Source organism: Ornithorhynchus anatinus, chromosome X2 (assembly GCF_004115215.2).
Source record: "Ornithorhynchus anatinus isolate Pmale09 chromosome X2, mOrnAna1.pri.v4, whole genome shotgun sequence".
NCBI lineage: Eukaryota > Metazoa > Chordata > Mammalia > Monotremata > Ornithorhynchidae > Ornithorhynchus > Ornithorhynchus anatinus.
The window spans coordinates 5528759-5548521 of record NC_041750.1 but is presented as its reverse complement, the minus strand read 5'-3'; the positions used below and the strand labels follow the sequence as shown (position 1 = coordinate 5548521).

The 19763-nt window shown below is 45.7% G+C and overlaps 1 protein-coding gene across 2 annotated transcripts in view; it reads right to left on the bottom strand.

The window, feature by feature from the left end:
- Positions 1–19465, bottom strand: part of RUFY1 (RUN and FYVE domain containing 1) — a 31976-nt gene extending 12511 nt beyond the window's left edge. The window contains exons 1-9 of one of the 2 annotated variants that reach the window (XM_029052918.2): positions 19187–19465; positions 12553–12723; positions 11752–11869; positions 10051–10152; positions 8724–8847; positions 7815–7873; positions 5705–5770; positions 3392–3461; positions 485–586 (exon numbers count right to left, since the gene is read on the bottom strand). In XM_029052918.2, the coding sequence (XP_028908751.1) occupies positions 485–586; positions 3392–3461; positions 5705–5770; positions 7815–7873; positions 8724–8847; positions 10051–10152; positions 11752–11869; positions 12553–12712 (801 nt within the window). In that variant the 5' untranslated portion in view covers positions 12713–12723; positions 19187–19465. Of the gene's footprint in view, positions 1–484; positions 587–3391; positions 3462–5704; positions 5771–7814; positions 7874–8723; positions 8848–10050; positions 10153–11751; positions 11870–12552; positions 12724–13067; positions 13392–19186 lie in introns of those variants that run through there. The other variant, XM_029052919.2, reaches the window with a different exon arrangement.
- Between the last annotated feature and the right edge of the window lie 298 nt (positions 19466–19763).

The window sequence follows — 19763 nt, the reverse complement described above, 5'->3', positions numbered from 1 at the left end:
AGTCTAAGGGGGAGGGAGAATAGGAATTGGATCTCCATCTTACAGACAAGGAAACAGGCACTGAGAGGCTGAATGCCTTTTCTGAGGTCACGCGGAGCTGGGTCTAGAACCCGGTTCTTCCTCCTCCCAGTGCTTGTGCCCTTTCCACGTGGTACTTTTTGCACGTTAACCCAGCTGATCTAAGCAAGTCCATCATTTGGGAAGAAATGGGGTGAGCACAGTGACCCATAGCCTTCCCGGGGTCCCTTGAGGTCCAATTGCTTTCTCCAGAAAGATGAGTTCAGGGCCTGTTCCCACCAGGTGTGCTATAGGGAGCTCCCCCAGCTCCCCCACTCTCCTTCACAGGACGGCACCCACCTTCCCAAGTGAAAACGCAGCTCCAACTCAGCCACTCTGATTAAACATTAGGTTAAAAACCCCGACAAAGCTAATGGTTTGTCCAGCCCCTACCCACCCCTTTGTTTCTCTATTTCCAATTGCTAACCTCGACACTCTTTTCACTTCTTTCCCGGATTAGTTCATTTTGCTTTTTCAACTGAAGCTGTTCTTCCTGAAGCGAATCAATCCGATCGGTGGCGGCTGACAGCTGATCAAGAGAGGAGACAGGTTTTAGTGCAGGAGATTGAACAGCCTTGGGATAGCTTCACTTCACAGGTAATTTCAAACCACTCTCAGACAGGCAGTAGCTTTTTGCCTATTCCCTCAGTTCATTCACACGGCGCCTAAGGGCTCCCCTCCCCCACTGACTTCTCCTTCCTTCAGACGGTTGTCTTGGGCAGAGGGCCAGGGATTACAATTCCAACTTGCTCTTCAATTCCTGACAAAAGTCACAGAGGGACATCAATTCGAAGTTCCTTCGCCGGGGCCTGGTTGGGGGCCACTGACACCACTGAAGCTTTTGCTAAAGGAAGCTGGAGGTTAATATTTGCAGTTTTATATGCCGGAATGAAACTAGTGTCAAGTGAAGAAGCAGCATGGCCTAGTGGCTAGAGCACGGGTCTGGAAGTCTAATCCCAGCTCTGCCATGTGGCTGCTGTGTGACCTTGGGCAAGTCACTTCACTTCTCTGGGCCTTGGTTACCTCATCTGTAAAATGCGGATTGAGACTGTAAACCCCTAGTGGGACAGAGACTGTGTCTAACCCGACTTGCTTGTATCCACCGCAGCGCTTAGTATAGTTCCTAACATATAGTAAGGGCTTAACAAATACAATAATAATAATAAAAAATTGTCCCCATTTAATTATTATTATTATAATTATTAAATTGGTGACAACAGTCAACTCATGACAGGATGAGGCTTTCCAAGTCAGGAAGAGTGGCAAAAATGGAACCCAGAGAAACACAGGCAAAAGAAGGCTTAAAACAAATCTCTCTCTTTCATCCTATGAGTTGGTACAGAGTTCAGAAAATGAAGATCAGACTCTTCATCCAACAGCAAAGAAAAACATCTAAAACTTCTGGTTAAATTAAGTCTTCCTCCACCAGCCGACCCTCTACTCAGCCGTGAGGTGTTGAGCAGTATAGAACACGGAGAACTTGAAGAGCAAACAGGCACTGTTGGAAGAGACTATAAGCTCGTTGTAGGCAGGGAATGTGTCTGTTATATTGCTATATTGTATTCTCCTAAGTGCTTAGTTCAGTGCTCTGCACACAGTAAGTGCTCAATAAATATAATCAACTGACCAATCAATGGTATTTACTAAGCGCTTACTATGTGAAGAGCACTGTAATAAGAGCTTAGGAGAGTACAATATAACAGAATTAGTGGATACTTTCCCTGCCCTTAAGGAGGTGTAGGCTCTCATATATCACCTGAGGCCTTCTGGAACGTTCCAGAGAACACAAGCCAACTTCTAGTGGGAGCCAAACCTCATAAAACACTCGTGTCTCTCTAAGCTCCGACTGAGTCAGAAACTCTTCTTCTGACAGTCTCTAAGCCAAGCCCAAGGGTTGGGTTCACACTCTTTAGGGGAATCTTTGAGCAATTAATCAATTGTATTTATTGAGTGCTTAGTGTGTGCACGGCACTGTACTAAACATTTGGGAGAGTACGGTTTAAGAGAGTTGGTAGGCACATTCCCTACTCGCAATGAGCTGAAAGTCTACAGTCTAGCAATCCCTCTCTGGTCCTGAACCCAAACACTTTCATTCATTCAGTGGTATTTATTGAGCACTTACTGTGCGCAGAGCACTGTACTAAGTGCTTGGGAAAGTACAATACTTGACCCAGAGGAGAAACATGGAGGCTCTGAAGGGCGCTACTCTTATAGCAAGGAATGAAGACAGGAGGGAAACGAAAGAACTCTCCCCCTTCCCTCCAGCTAAAGCAACACAGGCAGTTTCTATTCTTCCATTTCTTTCATTTCCCACTTCCTGTTTGAAAACGCAAGTCTCCATCCAAAGGCAATCCTAATTTCTTATTGGTTTAGAAACAGGACTTCCATTTCTCAACTTAACCTATAATCAGTAGTCACACAGCAAACAAAGACTGCCTGACCCCTCTTTGATTTGAGATTTGCTTTTCTCTTCACGGCTACCACCGGAGTGAATTGATTTTTATCTCTGCACCTTCCTTCTGTCCCACAAACCAAATGTCAGTCACTAATGACTCGAATCTACTCTGACAAATCACAGCAAGCCACCACATCTCAACAGTGGAAAAGACTGTCCATAAAACTAAACCCCCCAACCCTGGCAACCTCTGAGGCTAAATGTATAATGAAACTTGCTTCATGTTACCCCCACAGAGCATACCAGTGCTTGCTTACCCATAGAGAACCTGCAAAATGATTCTCCCTACCCCTTCTCATTTTGGGCAGGGAATGTGTCAGCTACTTCTTTTGTACTCTCTCAAGCGCTTAGTATAGTGCTCTGTACATAGAAAGCAGTCAATAAATACCATTGATTTATTGATCGAAACAGATGGAGTGGCAAAAGACAGGCAAGATGGCTACCCTGTCCACCTCTTCCTCATTCCTTCTTCCCATCCTTTCATTTCCCTATGAGCTCCATGTGGGTCAGGGACTGTGTCCAATCCAACCCCCTTGTACCTACTCCAGGGCTTGGTACAGCGCCTGGTACATAGTTCTCACAACAAATACCACAATTATTATTATTATTTTTAACTCTCTGACCCTTTGGGCTCCTTCAGGCAAGGGGAGTGACAGTTGTCATTAAGACTTCTGAGAATCTTGTGGAGGAATGTTTTCTGGGTCCTTGAAGCATGATCGGGGGTGGGCATTAAATGGGGCTCCAGCTGATGCTTCTGAGCTCTGGGGGGCAGGGAGGAAGACAAGGGGATGGAGAGGGACAGAAAGCTAGTCAGTCTTTCCCATCAGTGATGCAGCTCAAGCTAACTCTTAGAACTCTGCTTTCAAAAAAGACACATACCTCTTCTTGAAGTTTGGCGTTGGTCTTTTCCAAACAATCTATCTTGGCTTGAAGATCGCCAACTGTGCAGCTGTAAGCACGGAAATTAAATTCGACTTAAAAAAGGTCAAACTGTTCCACCTTCCCCCAGTCCTCCCCTCTGAGACCGCCTACAAAATATAGGCAGAAAAAGGAGCAGTTCGGAGATTTCCCCGCTCCTCTGCTTTAGACTGGGCCGCTCCCTTATCACAGACGAGGGTGATGACCGTGGTATTTGTTCGGCATTTACTCTGAGCCCAGCACAATACCGAGCCCTGGGAAAGAGATAAGATAATCAGCTCGGAGATCCTTTTCCCCAGGGAGCTCATAGTTGAAAGGGAAAGAAGAGCAGAAACCGAGTCCCCATTTAAATATGAGGAAACAGAGGCTCAGAGAAATGAAGTGACTGGACAAGAACCATTCAGCTGGCAAGTGGCAGAGCCAGGATTAACACCCAGGTCCCGTGATTCCCAAATTTGAGCTCTGATCTTCCTCCTACATAGATTGTGAGCCTCACATGGGACAGGGACTGTGTCCCATCTGATTAACTTGTACCTACCCCAGCTCTTTGAAACACTGCTTGACATATAAGCACTTAGGTGTCACGATTATTTATTATTATTTTCACTAGGCCACACTCCTTCTCAGAAGACACTTTGGATGTGTAAACCACAGATTAAAAAATTTTTAAAATGGTATGTGTTAAGTGCTTACTCTGTTCCAGACACTATACTAAGCACTGGGGTAGATCAGAGCTAATCTGGATGGACACAGTCCCTATCCCGCATGGGGCTCACACACTTAATCCCCATTTTAGAGATGAGGAAACTGAGACCCAGAGGAAGTGAAGTGGCCTAGAGAAAGTGAACTGGCTTGCCCAAAGCAGACAAGTGGCAGAGCTGGGATTAGAATTTAGGCCCTTCTGACTCCCAGGCCTAGGTTCTATCCACTAGGCCATGCTGCTTCTATAAGACATAAGGCATTTTACTCTTGAAGGGGGAGTTGGGTGAAAGAGGTCACAGACGACCTAATGATGGAGCCCAGCTCCAACGGCTTCTTTAAATGTGACCTTTCTGAAACAATGGCGTCCTCACTGGGTCCCTGCCTCAGAGTGACCTTTCCACTACCAGATCAGGTTTCAAATTTTGATAAACTGGAGTGAGTCAGCAAAAGTCTACAGGGAGATTTTTAACTCCTTTTGCAGATTCTTTTCTCTTGCTGGCCTGCTAGATCAAAGAAAAAGCAGTCAACAACCTAGATTCATTTTGGGCAGGGAATGTACTCATTTCTTTTGTACTGTACTCTCCCAAGCACTTAGAACAGTGCTCTGCACCTAGTAAGTGCTCAATAAATATCACTGATGACTGACTGATAAAAAGAGCTTAAGTGAAGCTAATGTGTTGCCAGCTTAATTCAAAGAATTTCTAAAGCCCCCATGGATATTTACCTACTGATTAAAAATGAACAAAGATGAGCTAATCTGTCACCAAATGGCTTGTCATTAATTATGACTACTATTAAGTGCATAGTACAGTGCTTTGAACACAGTAAGTGCTCAATAAATATGATCAAAAACTAATAAAGACACCTGTTAGGCACTTACTGGGTGTTAAACAGAGTGCTGAGGTAGACAGATCTGACACAGTTTTAGTCCCACATGGGGCCCACAGTCTAAGAGGGAGGAAGCCCGGGTACTGAGTCCTTATTTGGCAAATGAGGAAACTGAGGCACAGAGCAGGTAGCTGACTTGCCCAAGGTCACAAAGCAAGCGATTGGTGGAGCTGGGATTCAGGATGGCATTTATTAGGCTCAAGGATATCTAATTAGCTCTAGATGGTGAATACTCAAATTCATTTTGTTCTGTTCCCTTTCTCCCTCCTACTTAGACTGTGAGCATTGTGTGAGACAAGGACTGTGTCCAATTTGATTAGCTTGCAGCTCCCCCAGTGCTTAGCACAGTGTTTGGCACACAGTAAGCACTTATATACCACCCATACTATTATTGTTAATTTTTGGGTACCAAAGTGTGACTATTTCCTTTTCAAACAATCATTCTGAAGGCACAATTACTGCCTTTTATGAAGTGTTACAAAAAGAAGAGGAAAATATCAGGAACTGAATTTGGTCAGCATTGCAAACCATTTCGTTGTGGGCAGGGAATGTGTCTGTTTATTGTTGTATTGTACTCTCCCAAGCACTTGGTACAGTTCTCTGTACACAGTAAGCGCTCAATAAAATCAATAAGTACGACTGAATGAATGAATAAATTTCTGAAAGTAATCGTTTAAATCCTACCTCAATCGCCGGTTAAGTTCTTCAACATAATTCTTTTGATCCAGAACATCGGTTATATTTTCATGTCTTGAATTTCAGCATACAAAAGGGAAAGCATTATTTAACACCCTTATTGCAAACTAATGATTATAACAGACAACAAACCACTATATGATCAACTAGTAGATCAGAACAGCTGTTCTTGTTGAAAAATAACAATCCAGATCATAAATTGGATCTAGCTGGAAAAACGAGGAGCGAAAGAAAACAAAAGCAGTGAGCAAAATCCAATGCTAGATGGAATTCTTACTGAAAACCAATGGAGATGCCCCACTTTGCAAGTAGGTAATGTTTTCCAGTATTAATGACCGTATTGACTTGCTTAAGAGCCTCACCCCGGTTTTTGAGGAAATATAAGGTTATTTTAGTGACACATAACTGTAGGCAGTGATTGATAGCTGCATTCACTGGGGCGAACAGCAGACAACACAGAAAATACAGTGTATAGGGATGTGTGTGTTTATGTGTGAGCACTCGTTCTTGGCAGGGAATGTGTCTGTTAAATCATCATGTTGTACTCTTCCTCTCAGTCTATACTTCATTCTGCTGCCTGGATCTTTTTTCTACAAAAATGTCGAGTTCGTGTTTCTCCACTCGGCAAGAACCTCCTGTGGTTGCCCATCCACCTCCACATCAAACAGAAATTCCTTAGCACCGGCTTTAAGGCATTCAGCCACCTTGCCCCCTCCTATCTCACTCACTGTTCTCCTACTACTACCCAACCTGCACACTTTGCTTCTCTAATGCCAACTGACATGCTGTAAACCTCTGAGGCGGCGACTGATGGGCTTGGTGATGATGAGAAGTGATCTGGGCCTTGTCTGTAAGGACACATTACATTGACCCTGTGAAGATTCAGGGCACGAGAACCCTTTTCCGCTAGAGAGAAAAAACCCAAAAAAACCTTCCAAGCCATGGGCAACCGTGGCCAATAAGTAAGGACGGGGGAAGACATAAGGTGTTCTAATGAGGAAGAAGAAGACAGACACCTTGAACCTAAGGCAAAAATAGTTGCCACAAGTGACTCTTGGGCAGCTGTAGAAACCAACAGCTTTTAGCCAAAAGGAAAAAAGTTAGCACTCCTCTGGGGCCGACTAAACACTTTTCTCATGTCTCCCTAAAGGAACCATCCCTTGGTGACCCACTGACCCAACCCCCCAAGCCTTGGACCTACCGAGGCTGGAAGTGGGAATCTGACACCTGCTGTCCATGAGGCCGCAAATGGTGGGGAAAAGAATCAATCTGGGGAGAGACTGGCTTACCCCAGCACTAAATCCATTCAACTAGAACACTCTCCGTTGATCACAATAAGAATACTAGTGAGACTATCTATTAAACCCTTGCTATGTGCCAAGCACTGTGTGACGCGGGAGGTCATCAGACCCACCACAGTCCCTTTTCCACCAGGGGTTCATCATTGAAGGGGCGCCCTTTATTCATTCCTCCTCCCAGCCCCACAGCACTTATGTTCATATCTGTAATTATTTATTTCTATTAATGGCTGTTTCCCCCACCTAGATTGTAAGCTCACTGTGGACAAGGAATGTGTCTATTTTATTGTAATCTCCCAAGTGATTAATACAGTGCTCTGCATACAGTAAGCGCTCAACAAATATGGCTGGCTGACAAGAGGGAGGGAGAACAGGTAGTTTATCCCCATTTTACAGGTGAGGGAACTGAGGCCCAGAGGACTGTAAGCCTATTATGGGCAGGGAACGTGTCCTTTTACTGTTATATTGTACTCTCTCAAGCGCTTAGTAAAGTGCTCTGCACACAGTAAGAGCTCAATAAATACAATTGAATGAAGTGAAGTGATCTGACCATGATCACCCAGAAGGCCAGGGGCCAAGCTGGAACTAGAACTCGTCTCTTCTGACTCACAGCCCTGTGCTCCTTCCACTGGACCACCTTGACTTTTGCATCACTTGCTGGCTAATACAAACGCTGGTTGGTTTTGAAAACTGAAGTCATCAGAGAGGATAAAACATACTGAACATCAAGGGCCTTCCCTATAACTTCATAGTATTCTAGTAAAAACACGCAATAATAAAAGGACTGATTATATACATACTCTGTGCCACCAATGTCCTGCCCATCCTTAAGGTACAGGGAAAAATCAATCACTCCAACCTGATCAAAACAAATAAAAAAAAAAAACAACTTTAGAAAACTCCACGTATCACACCAAAATCCAAAGGTGATGTGATTTAGGTCCCACAGAATTTATGTACTGTCTCATTCTATACTTTGGGAAACTAACGTGCAAAGTTAAATTCCCATCCTTTTCACACAGCAAATGGATTCTGCCATCAGTATGAAAAAACTACAAGAATTTTAACATACTAATTACAATACATTGGCATTAGACTGGCTGAAAATGTCTCTGCATCATTTGGAATGCATAGAAAATTACAGCTCGTACAAAACGATAATTCACATCAATATCGATTGCCTGTTTACTTGTTTTGACGTTTGTCTCCCCCTTTCTAGACTGTGTGGGTAGGAACTGTCTCTCTCTATTGCTGAATTGTACTATCCGAGCGCTTAGGCAATGCTCTGCACACAGTAAGCACTCAGTAAATAACAACTGAATGAATGAATGATACTTGGTATCGCTCTATTTTCTGCAATGCTTAATGAATTTTAGTTAACCTGGATCAAGCTCTAACATGAGTGGGCTTTTCAAATGGCTCTTATGTATAGGTGTCCCCACCCCGGTTTTGTGAGCTGGACCCCCAGACCACTAAAGTCCAGAAAGCTTCCAATCAGGGCTGAAAAGACCCAAAATGGCAGTTTTCTGGCCTGTTCACTCACTTTGCCTGTCCCCTCCCACTCTTCATCCCTGCACTCCACAGCATAAAGTTGGCACCTCTCTCATGCTAATTTAAAAAAATCTAATTTCCCATCATTGGTTTAGTCTTCACCTTCTTGCAATGTGGCTATTACCTACATTTCAATGAAAGAAAACCTTTGCTTTCACCTGAGAATCCAAATCTTCTCCTTTGAGGCACAGGTTGGCATCGAGAACATTGAGTCCCACCAGCAGGCCTACAATCACGGCTCCTTCTTCCTCCACCATCAGCGCCTCGGGCTCATAGAACTCACTTAAAAAAAAAATCGGCAAGTGACATGCAAAACAATGACCTCCCCCCCCCCCCACCCCAAAGCTGCTTTAACAACAACTACTATGGCAGGTCTGTCATCCAGGTTCACTGAAGCAAGAAAAATATTCAATTTTGTTTGGATATTTCCAGAATCTACCTTTATGCCCACCTAAGAAACTTCTGTTAATCCATCAAACTGTTTTACAGAACTGAGATCTAGAAGTTCCGTATTCACAATAGGTAAAGAGGAACCAATTGTCCTTTATACCTTTTTGAAAGGTGATAAAACCAGTTGACATTTATTCCCTCTATCCCAATTGAGCAAGGGAACTAAACAATATGGCCCTGTTCTTCTGTGATCCCACCAATAAAAGTCACCAGAAGACAGATTTCCAATGTCTTCCAACAAGCGTTCTGGAGATGGAATGTTTTTTCTTTCATGAGTCAAAGGCGGAAGATGATGAAACAATATTAGATAGTGAGATCCTAATTCCAGTCTCAGGGAGACTCTGTGACCATATTGGGATGCTTCTCCTGGAGCCAGTTTAGCTGGAATTGTTTTAGCCAATCAACCAGGATTCTGGGTCACTGCTGAGGCGACACAACCTCAGTTGGCGGGATTGGTTTTTGGGTTTCATTCACATCTAAGTAAAAGACCAACAAGTCCCCAAACCTCAAGTTTATTTATTGATGCTTGGTTTACTAAAATGATGCCAAACACCCAACTTCAGAATTGACAGCACCCACGTGCCTCTGCACTGAAAGCTCAGTAAACACAAGGAACATGTCTGCTAATTGTTGTATTGGGCTTTCCCAAGCACTTACTACGGTGTTCTGCACAAAATCAATCAATGATTGATGTGCTTCCCAATGTGCAGCATCCCTGTTCACCTAACTCACTTGTGCTCCTGGACCCTATGGGAACACCAACGGCAGGGTTGTGAGAGAGGGAGCTAGGCCCTGAACAAACCACTAGCATTCAAATCCATTCCTCTGGGCAGGGGCTTAGGATCGAGGGCCATCTTTTATTTCTGATGGGAGACTCCATCTTTAAAATGATCTATATTTTGCCCAGAACACAGTTCCAGGATAGGAAACAACTCTAGCAATAGGTTTTATGAGTTTCACCCTCTTAGAAAGAACCGGAAACAGTAGACTGGGGGTTGATCTTATTTTCATTATTTATAAATCAGGTTAAGGTACCTCAGCAGATGCTTATTGTCGATTAGCACTTTCAGGTAATCGGCCAGCTTTTTTTGCATGAGGGCAAGGTAAAGCCAAGCTCTCCCTCTTCCTACAGCTGTCCTATAAACCAAAGATGGAAATAGATTTTCAGTAGATGGAAATACACAAAAATGCTGGACAACAATTTTACTTGTTCTATACAGACTGCAACAATTCAATTGTTTACATATTATCAGCCCCATCTCCCTATGGAATATGAAAAAAAAATCAGGTTTATACATGAGCATTAAAAAACACTTTAAAAAGCTTCAAGATTGAGAAATGAGAATTAGCATGGCCCGGCAAATTATTGCTGGCCAAGGGTCCCAGGTGTGAAAAAAATTTGGCTGCAGATAATTAAATAATTTCAACTTGAATTTTTGATCAATGAAAAATGAAACAGCAATTCCACCCTACGGGAGATTACAATGCTTGGAGCAATCAGTTGGATTAATGGTGGGACACTGACCCAGGTGCTTCTTTTAATGGCATTTATTAAGCGCTTACTATGTGCCTGGCACTGTATTAAGTGCTGGGGTAGATACAAGGTTGTTGGACACAGTCCCTGTCCCACATGGGGCTCACAGTCTTAATCCCCACTTTACAGATGAGGTAACTGAGGCACGGAGAAGTGAAGTGACTTGCCTATGGTCACAGAGCAGACAGGTGGCGGAGGCAGGATTAGAACCCAGGTCCTCTGACTTCCAAACCCAGGCTCTATCCACTTTGCCATGCTGCTTTCTCACTGGGTAAATGTTATAAGCTTCTGAGTTTTTACAGCTTTTAATAGAACCATTCTACATAATTCTACATAACAGGTCAATAGTTATAATAGGAAAGGAGCCTCTTCTAAGTCTCTTCTTTTGTGCACAATTATGGATTCGAGGTATAAAAGTGTGATCCCAGACTGAGCGCTGCTTAAATAATCATTTGACTCCTGATAGAACTCACGATAAAAATCAAAGGTGAATTTCAAACAGAAGAAACTGCAGGAGACATTCTCCTTAGACCCACAGAGCTTCAGAAAGGGATGCAGGGATCATTTAGCTAGCCCTAAATGATTTTTGAAATTATTAATATTGCCTGTCTCCCCTTCTAGACTGGAAGCTCCTTTTGGGCAGGGCTCATGTCTAGTAACTGTTATACTGTTCTCTCCGAAGTACTCAATAAATACCACTGATTGATTGACTCAAGTAGGTTTAATGTCCATTCCAGTTTGACTTAAACCAAATTGATTCTGACAAAAAGGGCAGTCCAAATTTAAGACTGAGACTAAGATAATCATTTATTTAGTGTCTACATCTGTGTATGCAAACTAACGGATAATAATTGAGGGGAATTTACAGAGCAGCAGCAGGAGGAGAAAGAGACAAAGTCCTTGATGATGAAATCTGGAGCACAATTCATTTATTCAATCATATTTATTGTGTGCTTACTGCATGCAGAGCACTGTACTAAGCACTTGGAAAGAACAATTCAGCAATAGAGACAATCTCTGCCTACAACGAGCTTACAGTCTTGGCGGGGGGAGATGGACATTAAAATAAGTAAATAGGCGACAATATAAATATGCCCTTGAGGAACTGCAGGAAAGACTAGCTATCTGGTAAAACTGGAATTTTTTTATTTTTTTAAAAATCAAGAATGTATGTTGCTGGTAATGCTTAACATCCAACTCACTTTAATTCTGGCAGATTTTTAACACTAGTTGCTATGTCAGATGCTTCTGGACAAAGTTTCTCCACCAGCTCCAGGGGCCCAAAGAAGGACTTATTTTGACCAATAAAACTCTTTTTAACTACAAAGGGAAAAGACACAGTATTACTAGTAAGCAAGAAAAATTTAGAAAACTATCTTGCCCTGATAAATCCCTCTTCTCCCCGCTACTATCACTTCAGCACTTCCGCATCACTTAAGCACTTGTGTATTCGTTCCCATTGCTCCCACATTGCTTACATAGACAGATTTGGACTCCACTGCTCCCCGGGTTAGTACTTTTGGGGCATTTGTCCCCTCCATTAGCCTGCAAATTCCTTGAAGTTACTCTACTGTATATCCCGAGCGCTTAGTACAGAGCTCAGCACAGAGTAAGCACTCAACACAGAACAAGCGCTCAATAAATACTGTTGACTGACAATGCCTTTGACCACGATGAAACCTAAGCCTTAACAGTCCACAAAATTACTAGTCATTAACTTTATCAAAATTTTCTTCTAGATATTTAAGTAATAAAAATCACCATTTTAAATATGCACACTTCCTGTAACCCAGTGATTTAAAAAGAAAAAAAATTGGCTTCTCTCTTGTCCATATAGCCAAGTGTGCTTTTTCCAGTCCTTATTCCCCAATTCATGAAAAACTAAGGGACTTGACAGGATGTGTAATACAGCCTAGCTTTAGCCTCTTGAAGCATTTTTTTTTTTAGCTTTTTAAACATTTCAGCCCTAACTGCCCCACTCCAAATTGCAACAAGAGTCTCACCTTTCAGCCCATGTTTGAGACAGTGCTCCATTACTACAAAGAACTGTTGCAAGGGAGGATAATCTGAATCCAAGCTTCTACCCAAGCTCAGCGCAGACTGGATCAAGACTTTGACACTCAGCTTCATCATATTCATCAGGTTGGACCGCTCTTCCATCATTTGGCATTTAGCTGTCAACAAAAAGCAGCAGCACCTGGGTTAATTCTCTTGCACCTCCTTTCCAAACACGCTTGGCCCAGAAACGAATAATAGGCAGCGGATACCAAAGACCGACGCCTGCCACTGACGGGCGTTTTTATCAGCCTCACAAACTCTGGCGTGCCATAAACTGGTTTGTCTTTCAGAACACAGTTCCGCTAAAATATGTCTGTGAAAGGCTGGGGCCTAATCCAGAATAAGGTTGCGGTAAGGAAGGGAGATTCGGGCCCCAAAGCAGCAGGCTGCCAGGGATGTGCAGTTTTGAGCTAGGGACTTCCAGGCAGCTGGGGGGGCAAAAAGAGGGTAGAGGATGCACCCTTGTCTTGGCACAGCACCCCTCCAATGGGGCTCTGTCACTCCGTGTGCAGAGCTGGCAGGTCGGTGGGGCCTTTCCCGGGATGGTGGGCTCCTCTCCTGGCTGAATGAGGTTTGCCAGGGGTTGTCACTGCGTGATCTTCGAGCGGGAAGCCCACGGGGGTCTTCTTTGGGCTAGTTCCGGCAAAGAAGGGGGCTTTCTGGGGCTCTGGCCTGTTTAGCTCTCGATCGCTACTCAAAAGGCCAGCAGGCGCTAGGAATGAGAGAAAGGCCGAAGGGGAGAGGCAAAGTGGCGCCCCGTGACCCCAGGGGCTTCTGCCCAGTTGCAGAAAGCGTTGCCCGGGAGACTAGGCTCGCTCCCCGCAAAGAGGCGCGGCGATTGGGCGCCACACCAAATCCCGGCGGCCTTCAGCCAATCAAAGGGCTCGACTCGACCCTCCAGCGGAAAACCCGCGGTGGAGGTCACGCCCCCCCGTGCTCCCCCGAAGGCGCTGCTGCACACACCCGACGCCCGACGGGCTCTTAGCGCCCTGCAGTCAGTAGCGCGCCCCCCCCCCCGACTCTCGCGGGATTTGGCGGGAGCGGAGAGGGGCGCGCGCGAGGCGGAGGCGGGAAGGACAGAGGGGAGGGATTCGCTCGGGCCGCCATTTTGCGCGTTCCTCAGCCCCTCCCTTACTCAACATGGTGCGCGCAGGGGGGCGGGAAGGGAGCGAGGGAGGGGGGCGGGAAGGGAGCGAGGGAGGGGGGCGGGAAGGGAGCGAGGGAGGGGGGCGGGAAGGGAGCGAGGGCGGGCCGCTTTCGGCTTCTCATTCAGGTTAAAATTTAGCGCGGGAACAAAAAAAATGGGGCGTGGGAGGGGGGGAACAGAGTACAATCCTTTCCTCTCCTCAATTTTAGTTCAGTTTATTAACACCACTGACATTACTCGGCAGCCCCGGTGGGGGGGAGGTTCCTCGGGAAGAACAATGCAGCTGCCCACTCGACCACTCTTCTCCGCCATCCGTGAACACGTCAGCGTTTGAGTGCTTCTCGGATTTGGCTTCCCTAACCCCCAAACCTCTTGCCAGCCTGACATTTCTGAACTCGCAATCGCCCGGACTGGAGGGGTAAAAACTACCTCATTGTGGTATCTATCCATTTTAAAAAGAAGCCATTTCCATTTAAATATCGGGTTGAAAAAAATTATAATAATTATGGTATCTGTTAAGCATGTACTATGTGCAGGCACTGTTCTAAACGCTGGGGTAGATACAAGCAAGATTGGGTTGGACACAGTCCCTTGTCCCATGTGGGGCTCTGTGTCTCAGTCTCTACAGATGAGGTAGCTGAGGCACAGGGAAGTGAAGTGACTTGCCCTAAGTTCACACAGCAGACAAATGGCAGAGCTGACATTAGCACCCATGATCCTCTGACTCCCAGGTCTGTCCTCTATCCACTAGGCCATGAATCAAGTCACTTCTAAATCTGCCTCCAGTCAATGCAGGATTAACTTCATTAATAATAATAATGGTATTTGTTAAGCGCTTACTATGTACCAAAGACTGTTCTAAGAACTGGGGGGGGGGGGGGGAGATACAAGGTAATCAGATTGTCCCTCGTGGGGCTCAGAGTCTTCATCCCATTTTCCAGATGAGGTAACTGAGGCATAGAGAAGTTAAGTGACTTGCCCGAAGTCACACAGCTGACAAGTGGCAGAGCTGGGATTAGAGCCCACAACCTCTGACGGCCAAGCCTGTGTTCTTTCCACTAAGCCACACTGCTTCCCAGTAGTAGTGCAAATATACTTGATACTCAGCCCCACCCCACAACACTTACCAATGGTATTTATTGAGCCTCCTACTATGTACAGAACACTGTACTAAGTACCTGGTGAGAATACAACAGAATTAGCAGACACGTTCCCTGTCCATAATGTGCCTACTCAGACTGCTAGTCCCGTGTGGGACAGGGAGTTGTGTCTGATCTGAATAACTGGCATCTAACCTAGCGCTTAATTCACTGCTTGACACATAGTAAGCGCTTAACAAATATCATAATTATTAAACGTTACACCAGAGTAGCAGGACTGAATTAACCAGTTGTCCCTGCTGAACCTTTTACCCACGAACAATAGATCTTTGCCAAACTTCCTGAAACTACAGTCGCTACCTTTTATTTGGCAAGTGTATTTCCCTGGAGCGGGGGGGCGGGGGGGGTAGTAAAGCAATACTTCAGCATTTCCTCTGCAATCACAAGTTTGAACGAAATGATAGGGCCAGGTTGGGTCCCATGTGAAGATGGGGTGGGCTCATTCTAACTAAACTTTCAGTGCGATGCCAATTTTCCCGCTTCCACGGCCTCTAAAGTTGGAGTCTGCTTGGGGACAAGTGGGATTGGCCAGGATCTGAGGCAACCTGGTCAGATCTGAAGGATTCGGCCTTCTTCTGGGATGTTTTCATGACCATAATGACTCATTACCTTTTCCAAGTTGCATTTCTTTGCCCCCATGACCTCCTATTGAATTGATTCATCTTACATGAGCTAATGGAACTAGGCACTGCTACTCAGTAAAAGCAAAATAACAAAACCACAAAGAGGCAGCTATAATTAAAAACAAACCAGGAAATAGAAAAACAAAGTAGATTTTTTTTTAGATTTCCTAATTCCTTTGCCAATTTTTTTGCACAGTCAATAATACAGCACAAGTGTCCCCAAATTCCACAGAAAACAGGAAGAGTCCAGTTAAGAGCAAAAAACCTTAATTGACAAAAATGTTTCTAAAACTCAAATATGGCTCTTTCTCTTTTGGCATCTATTTAAAATATGGCTTTCAAATTACTAAAAGGAAAACCTTGGCGTTCCCGTTCATAGAAGCTGCAGGTCTGCCTATCAACCAATCAATCATATTTACTGAACACCTTGGGAGGGTTCAACAGAATCACTAGACACTACCTGCACTCAAGGAGTTTACAATCTAGAGATGGGGACAGACACTGAACAGGGCTTGGCACATTGTCAGGGCTTAACAAATACCATAAAAAAATCTATTTCAGATAAGAGGAAGAAGGAAAAGGGGATATGGAGATGGATGAGAGAGCTTTAGTCACAGGACCTATGAGATATGTACATATATTCTATGAGGTTGTGAGTACATAAATTGCTGGGAAGGCAATGGGGAGGTATAGGAGATTAGAAATTAATTAGGGAAGATTGCCTGGAAGAGTTGTGCTTTTGGAAGAGCTTTGGAGATGGGGAGACCTGTGGTTTGTTAGATATGAAGGGGGAGGGAGGAAAGGAGGGAGGGAGGAGGAGGTTGGTGGAAGAGAGAATGGATACGGCAAATTAAGCACTGGGGTCGAGTCAAGATAATCAGACCAGACACAGTCACGTTCTGCAGGAGGCTCGAGAGTGGGTAACTTATTCCCATTTGACAGGTGAAGAAACTGAGGCCCAGAGACAAAGTAACTTGCCCAAGGACACAAAGCACACAGGTGGCATAACCTGGATTAGAACTGGAACTCCTGACTCCCGGGCCCACACTTTTTCCATCAGGCCTTTAGACTGAACACCCTGTCAGTGGGGTGACCCTCTATCAGGGTGGCTTGCCCTCTAGATTCCAGCAAGTCACTTTGCTGCCTGGCATGGAGTCTCCTCTTTTTGGGGTGTGGTTGCAAATCCCCTCTCCCAATCTCTTAATTTTTACTCCTCTGCTTCTCCTGATCAATATATCAATGATATTTATTGAGCACTTACTATGAGCAGAGCACTGTGCTGGGCACTTGGGAAGGTACAATGTAACAGAGTTAGCAGACACATTCCCTGCCCATACAGAGATTACAGTCTTACAGGGAGAGACAGACATTTATATCATTTAGTGTGGTTCAGTGGAAAGAGCATGGGCTTGGGAGTCAGACAGAGGTCATGGGTTCTAATCCCCGATCCACCACTTGTCAGCTGTGCGACTTTGGGCAAGTCATCTCCACTTTACAGATGAGGTAACTGAGGCACACAGAAGTTAAGACTGTGAGCCCCACGTGGGACAACCTGATTACCTTGTATCCCTCCAGTGCTTAGAACAGTGCTTGGCACATAATAAGTGCTTAACAAATGCCATCATTATTATACAATGAAAAGATCTGTACCTAAGTGCTGTGGGGTTGAGAGTGGGGTAAGATATCAATTCCCCAAAGGTCATCGATCCAAGTGATGATTTTTGCCGCTTGGCTAAATGGCCAAGTACTCCCAGCAGGCATGACAATCAGTCAATGATATTTATTGAGGGCTTACTGTATGCAGAGCCCTGGACTAAGCACTTGGGAGAGAGGACAATACAGTGGGTAGGCACATTTCCTGCCTTCACGGGGCTTACAGTCTCATGGGGAATGCATAAGACCAAATTACAACTAAGGGATGCCATGAGAATAAGGATATGGAGATAAGTATTCTCTGGCTGGGGTTGGGAGGGGAACCTAAGTCCCTTCTCCAGCTCCCCCCCACCGCCCCGGGGCCTCCACCAGACTGAGCTCGTTGTGGGCAGGGATTGCCACTCTTTATTGTTGTACTGTACTTTTCCAATCACTTAGTACACTGCTCTGTACACAGTAAGGGTTTAATAAATACAATTGAATGAATGAATGCTTAGGGGATGGGGCAATTCAACAGCGGCACACTGGGAATGCACACCTGATTCTCTCCCTTCCTTTGTGAGGAAGAGGAAGACGACAGTGCAATGTCCTGAGGCACCACTTCTTAAGTCATCTTGACTCCAGGAGTCTGGTCCTCCTTAAGCATCTGGAAGGGGCCCTAAACCCCTGGGAATAGCATCCAGGCCCAGAGTCAGACAACACAGCGGGCTCATCAGGGACCCTCAAGGTACCACCCTTTAAGTGGCAGCGGCCTAGTTTGTCAATGGTGAAGTCAAATAATAAACCTGTCATAACAACAACAATCATGGTACATCGCTCCTCAAATTCTACAATGACTCTCCCCGGTTCAAAGTCCTTGCGGGCCGAGAATGTTTCCACCAACTCTAGAATTATAGTCTCCCAAGTGCTTAGTACAGTGCCCTGCACATAGTAAACACTCAGGAAATACCACTGATGATACAATACCACCAAGTTGGTGGTACTTCAAGAGGCCTTCCCTGACAAAGCCCTCCTTTTCTCTTCTCTCTCCTGCATCGCCCTGACCCGCTCCCTTCATTCATCCCCCACCTCCGCCCCCACAGCATTTAGGTCCATATCTGTAATTTCTTTATTTTTATTAATGTTTGTCTCCCCCTCTAAACTGTAAGCTTGTTGTGGGCAGGGAATATGTCTGTTATACTGTACTCTCCCAAGTGCTTAGTACAGTGCTCTGCTCACGGTAAACACCCAATAAATATGACTGACTTCAGCACAGTTGCTGCAGAAAGTAGTGTTTTAACAGCTGAGAAAAGTAATCTCGGATGTGGAATTGGGGAAACATACTCGTGTCTGGCAGGACTTACCCTCTCCTCGGCCCTTAGCTTGGCTCCTTTTTAGCACTTTGCTATTCATCCCAGCCCCTCAGCACACACTTATATCCATATCCTCCAACTCTATTTCTCCCATCCCCAGCCTAACATCTGTTTCTTCCCCCTCTGGACTGTAAACTCCTTGGGGGCAGAGATCGTGTCCACCAAGTCTGTGGTACTGTATCATCATCAGTGGTATTTCCTGTGTGCTTACTGTCTGCACAATTGGAGACAGTATTGGGAGAGTGCAATTCAAGAGTTGGTGGACACGTTCCCTGCGCACAAGGACTGAATTCTCCCCAGCACTTAGTCCAATGCTCTGCCTGAAGTAGGCACTCAATAAATACCACTGATTGAATGTTGGCTCAGCTGGGGTTGCCCTGTCTCTCTGTCTCTCCCTCCTCAGCGTTCAGCCCAGTGTCCTGCAGTAGGAGGTGCTCAGCAAATACCAGTGACTTCTTATCAGCTCCTTATGGGCAGGGGCCGCGTCTCCCTGCGACTGCCTTGTCCACCCCCCCTCCCTTTTCCTCAGTGCTCAGCCCAGTGTCCTGCACGGAGGCGGCGGGCAGCAGAAGCCCCGGATCGGATGGGATCGGAGGGGTCGCCGTCCCCCGCAGAGGCAAGGTTAGGAAGAAACGGATCCCTACTTGTTTTGGCCGGGTGGTCACCGCCGCCTGGGAGTTTGCTAACCAGGGCCACAGAGACGGCCGACTTGAGGGCATTCCCATAGCCGGCCGATAAGTTTTCGGACGCCTTCTTGGCCAACGAGAGGATGGGGGCGGACCAGCCCGCCTCTTCCGGAGCTTTTTCCTTCTCTTCCCGGCTCCGCTCGGCCGGCCGGGGGGCCAGGCACCCTTCGCCTTCGCCTTCGCCTTCGCCGCCGCCGCCGCCTCCCAACTCGGAGTCGGGGCCCGAGCCCGGCCCAGGCGCCACGCCGGCCTCCTCTTCGGCCATCTTGGAAGGCGTCACGTGACGCCAGGCCGGAGTAATCGAGCGCCCAACACCTTCTTCTTCTCCTCCTCCTCCTCCTCCTCCTCCTCTTCTTTTTTTTACTGGTATCTCTTAATAATAATGTTGGTATTTGTTAAGCGCTTACTATGTGCAGATCACTGTTCTAAGCGCCGGGGTAGATACAGGGTAATCAGGTTTTCCCTCGTGAGGCTCCCAGTCTTAATCCCCATTTTACAGATGAGGTAACTGAGGCCCAGAGAAGTTGTGACTTGC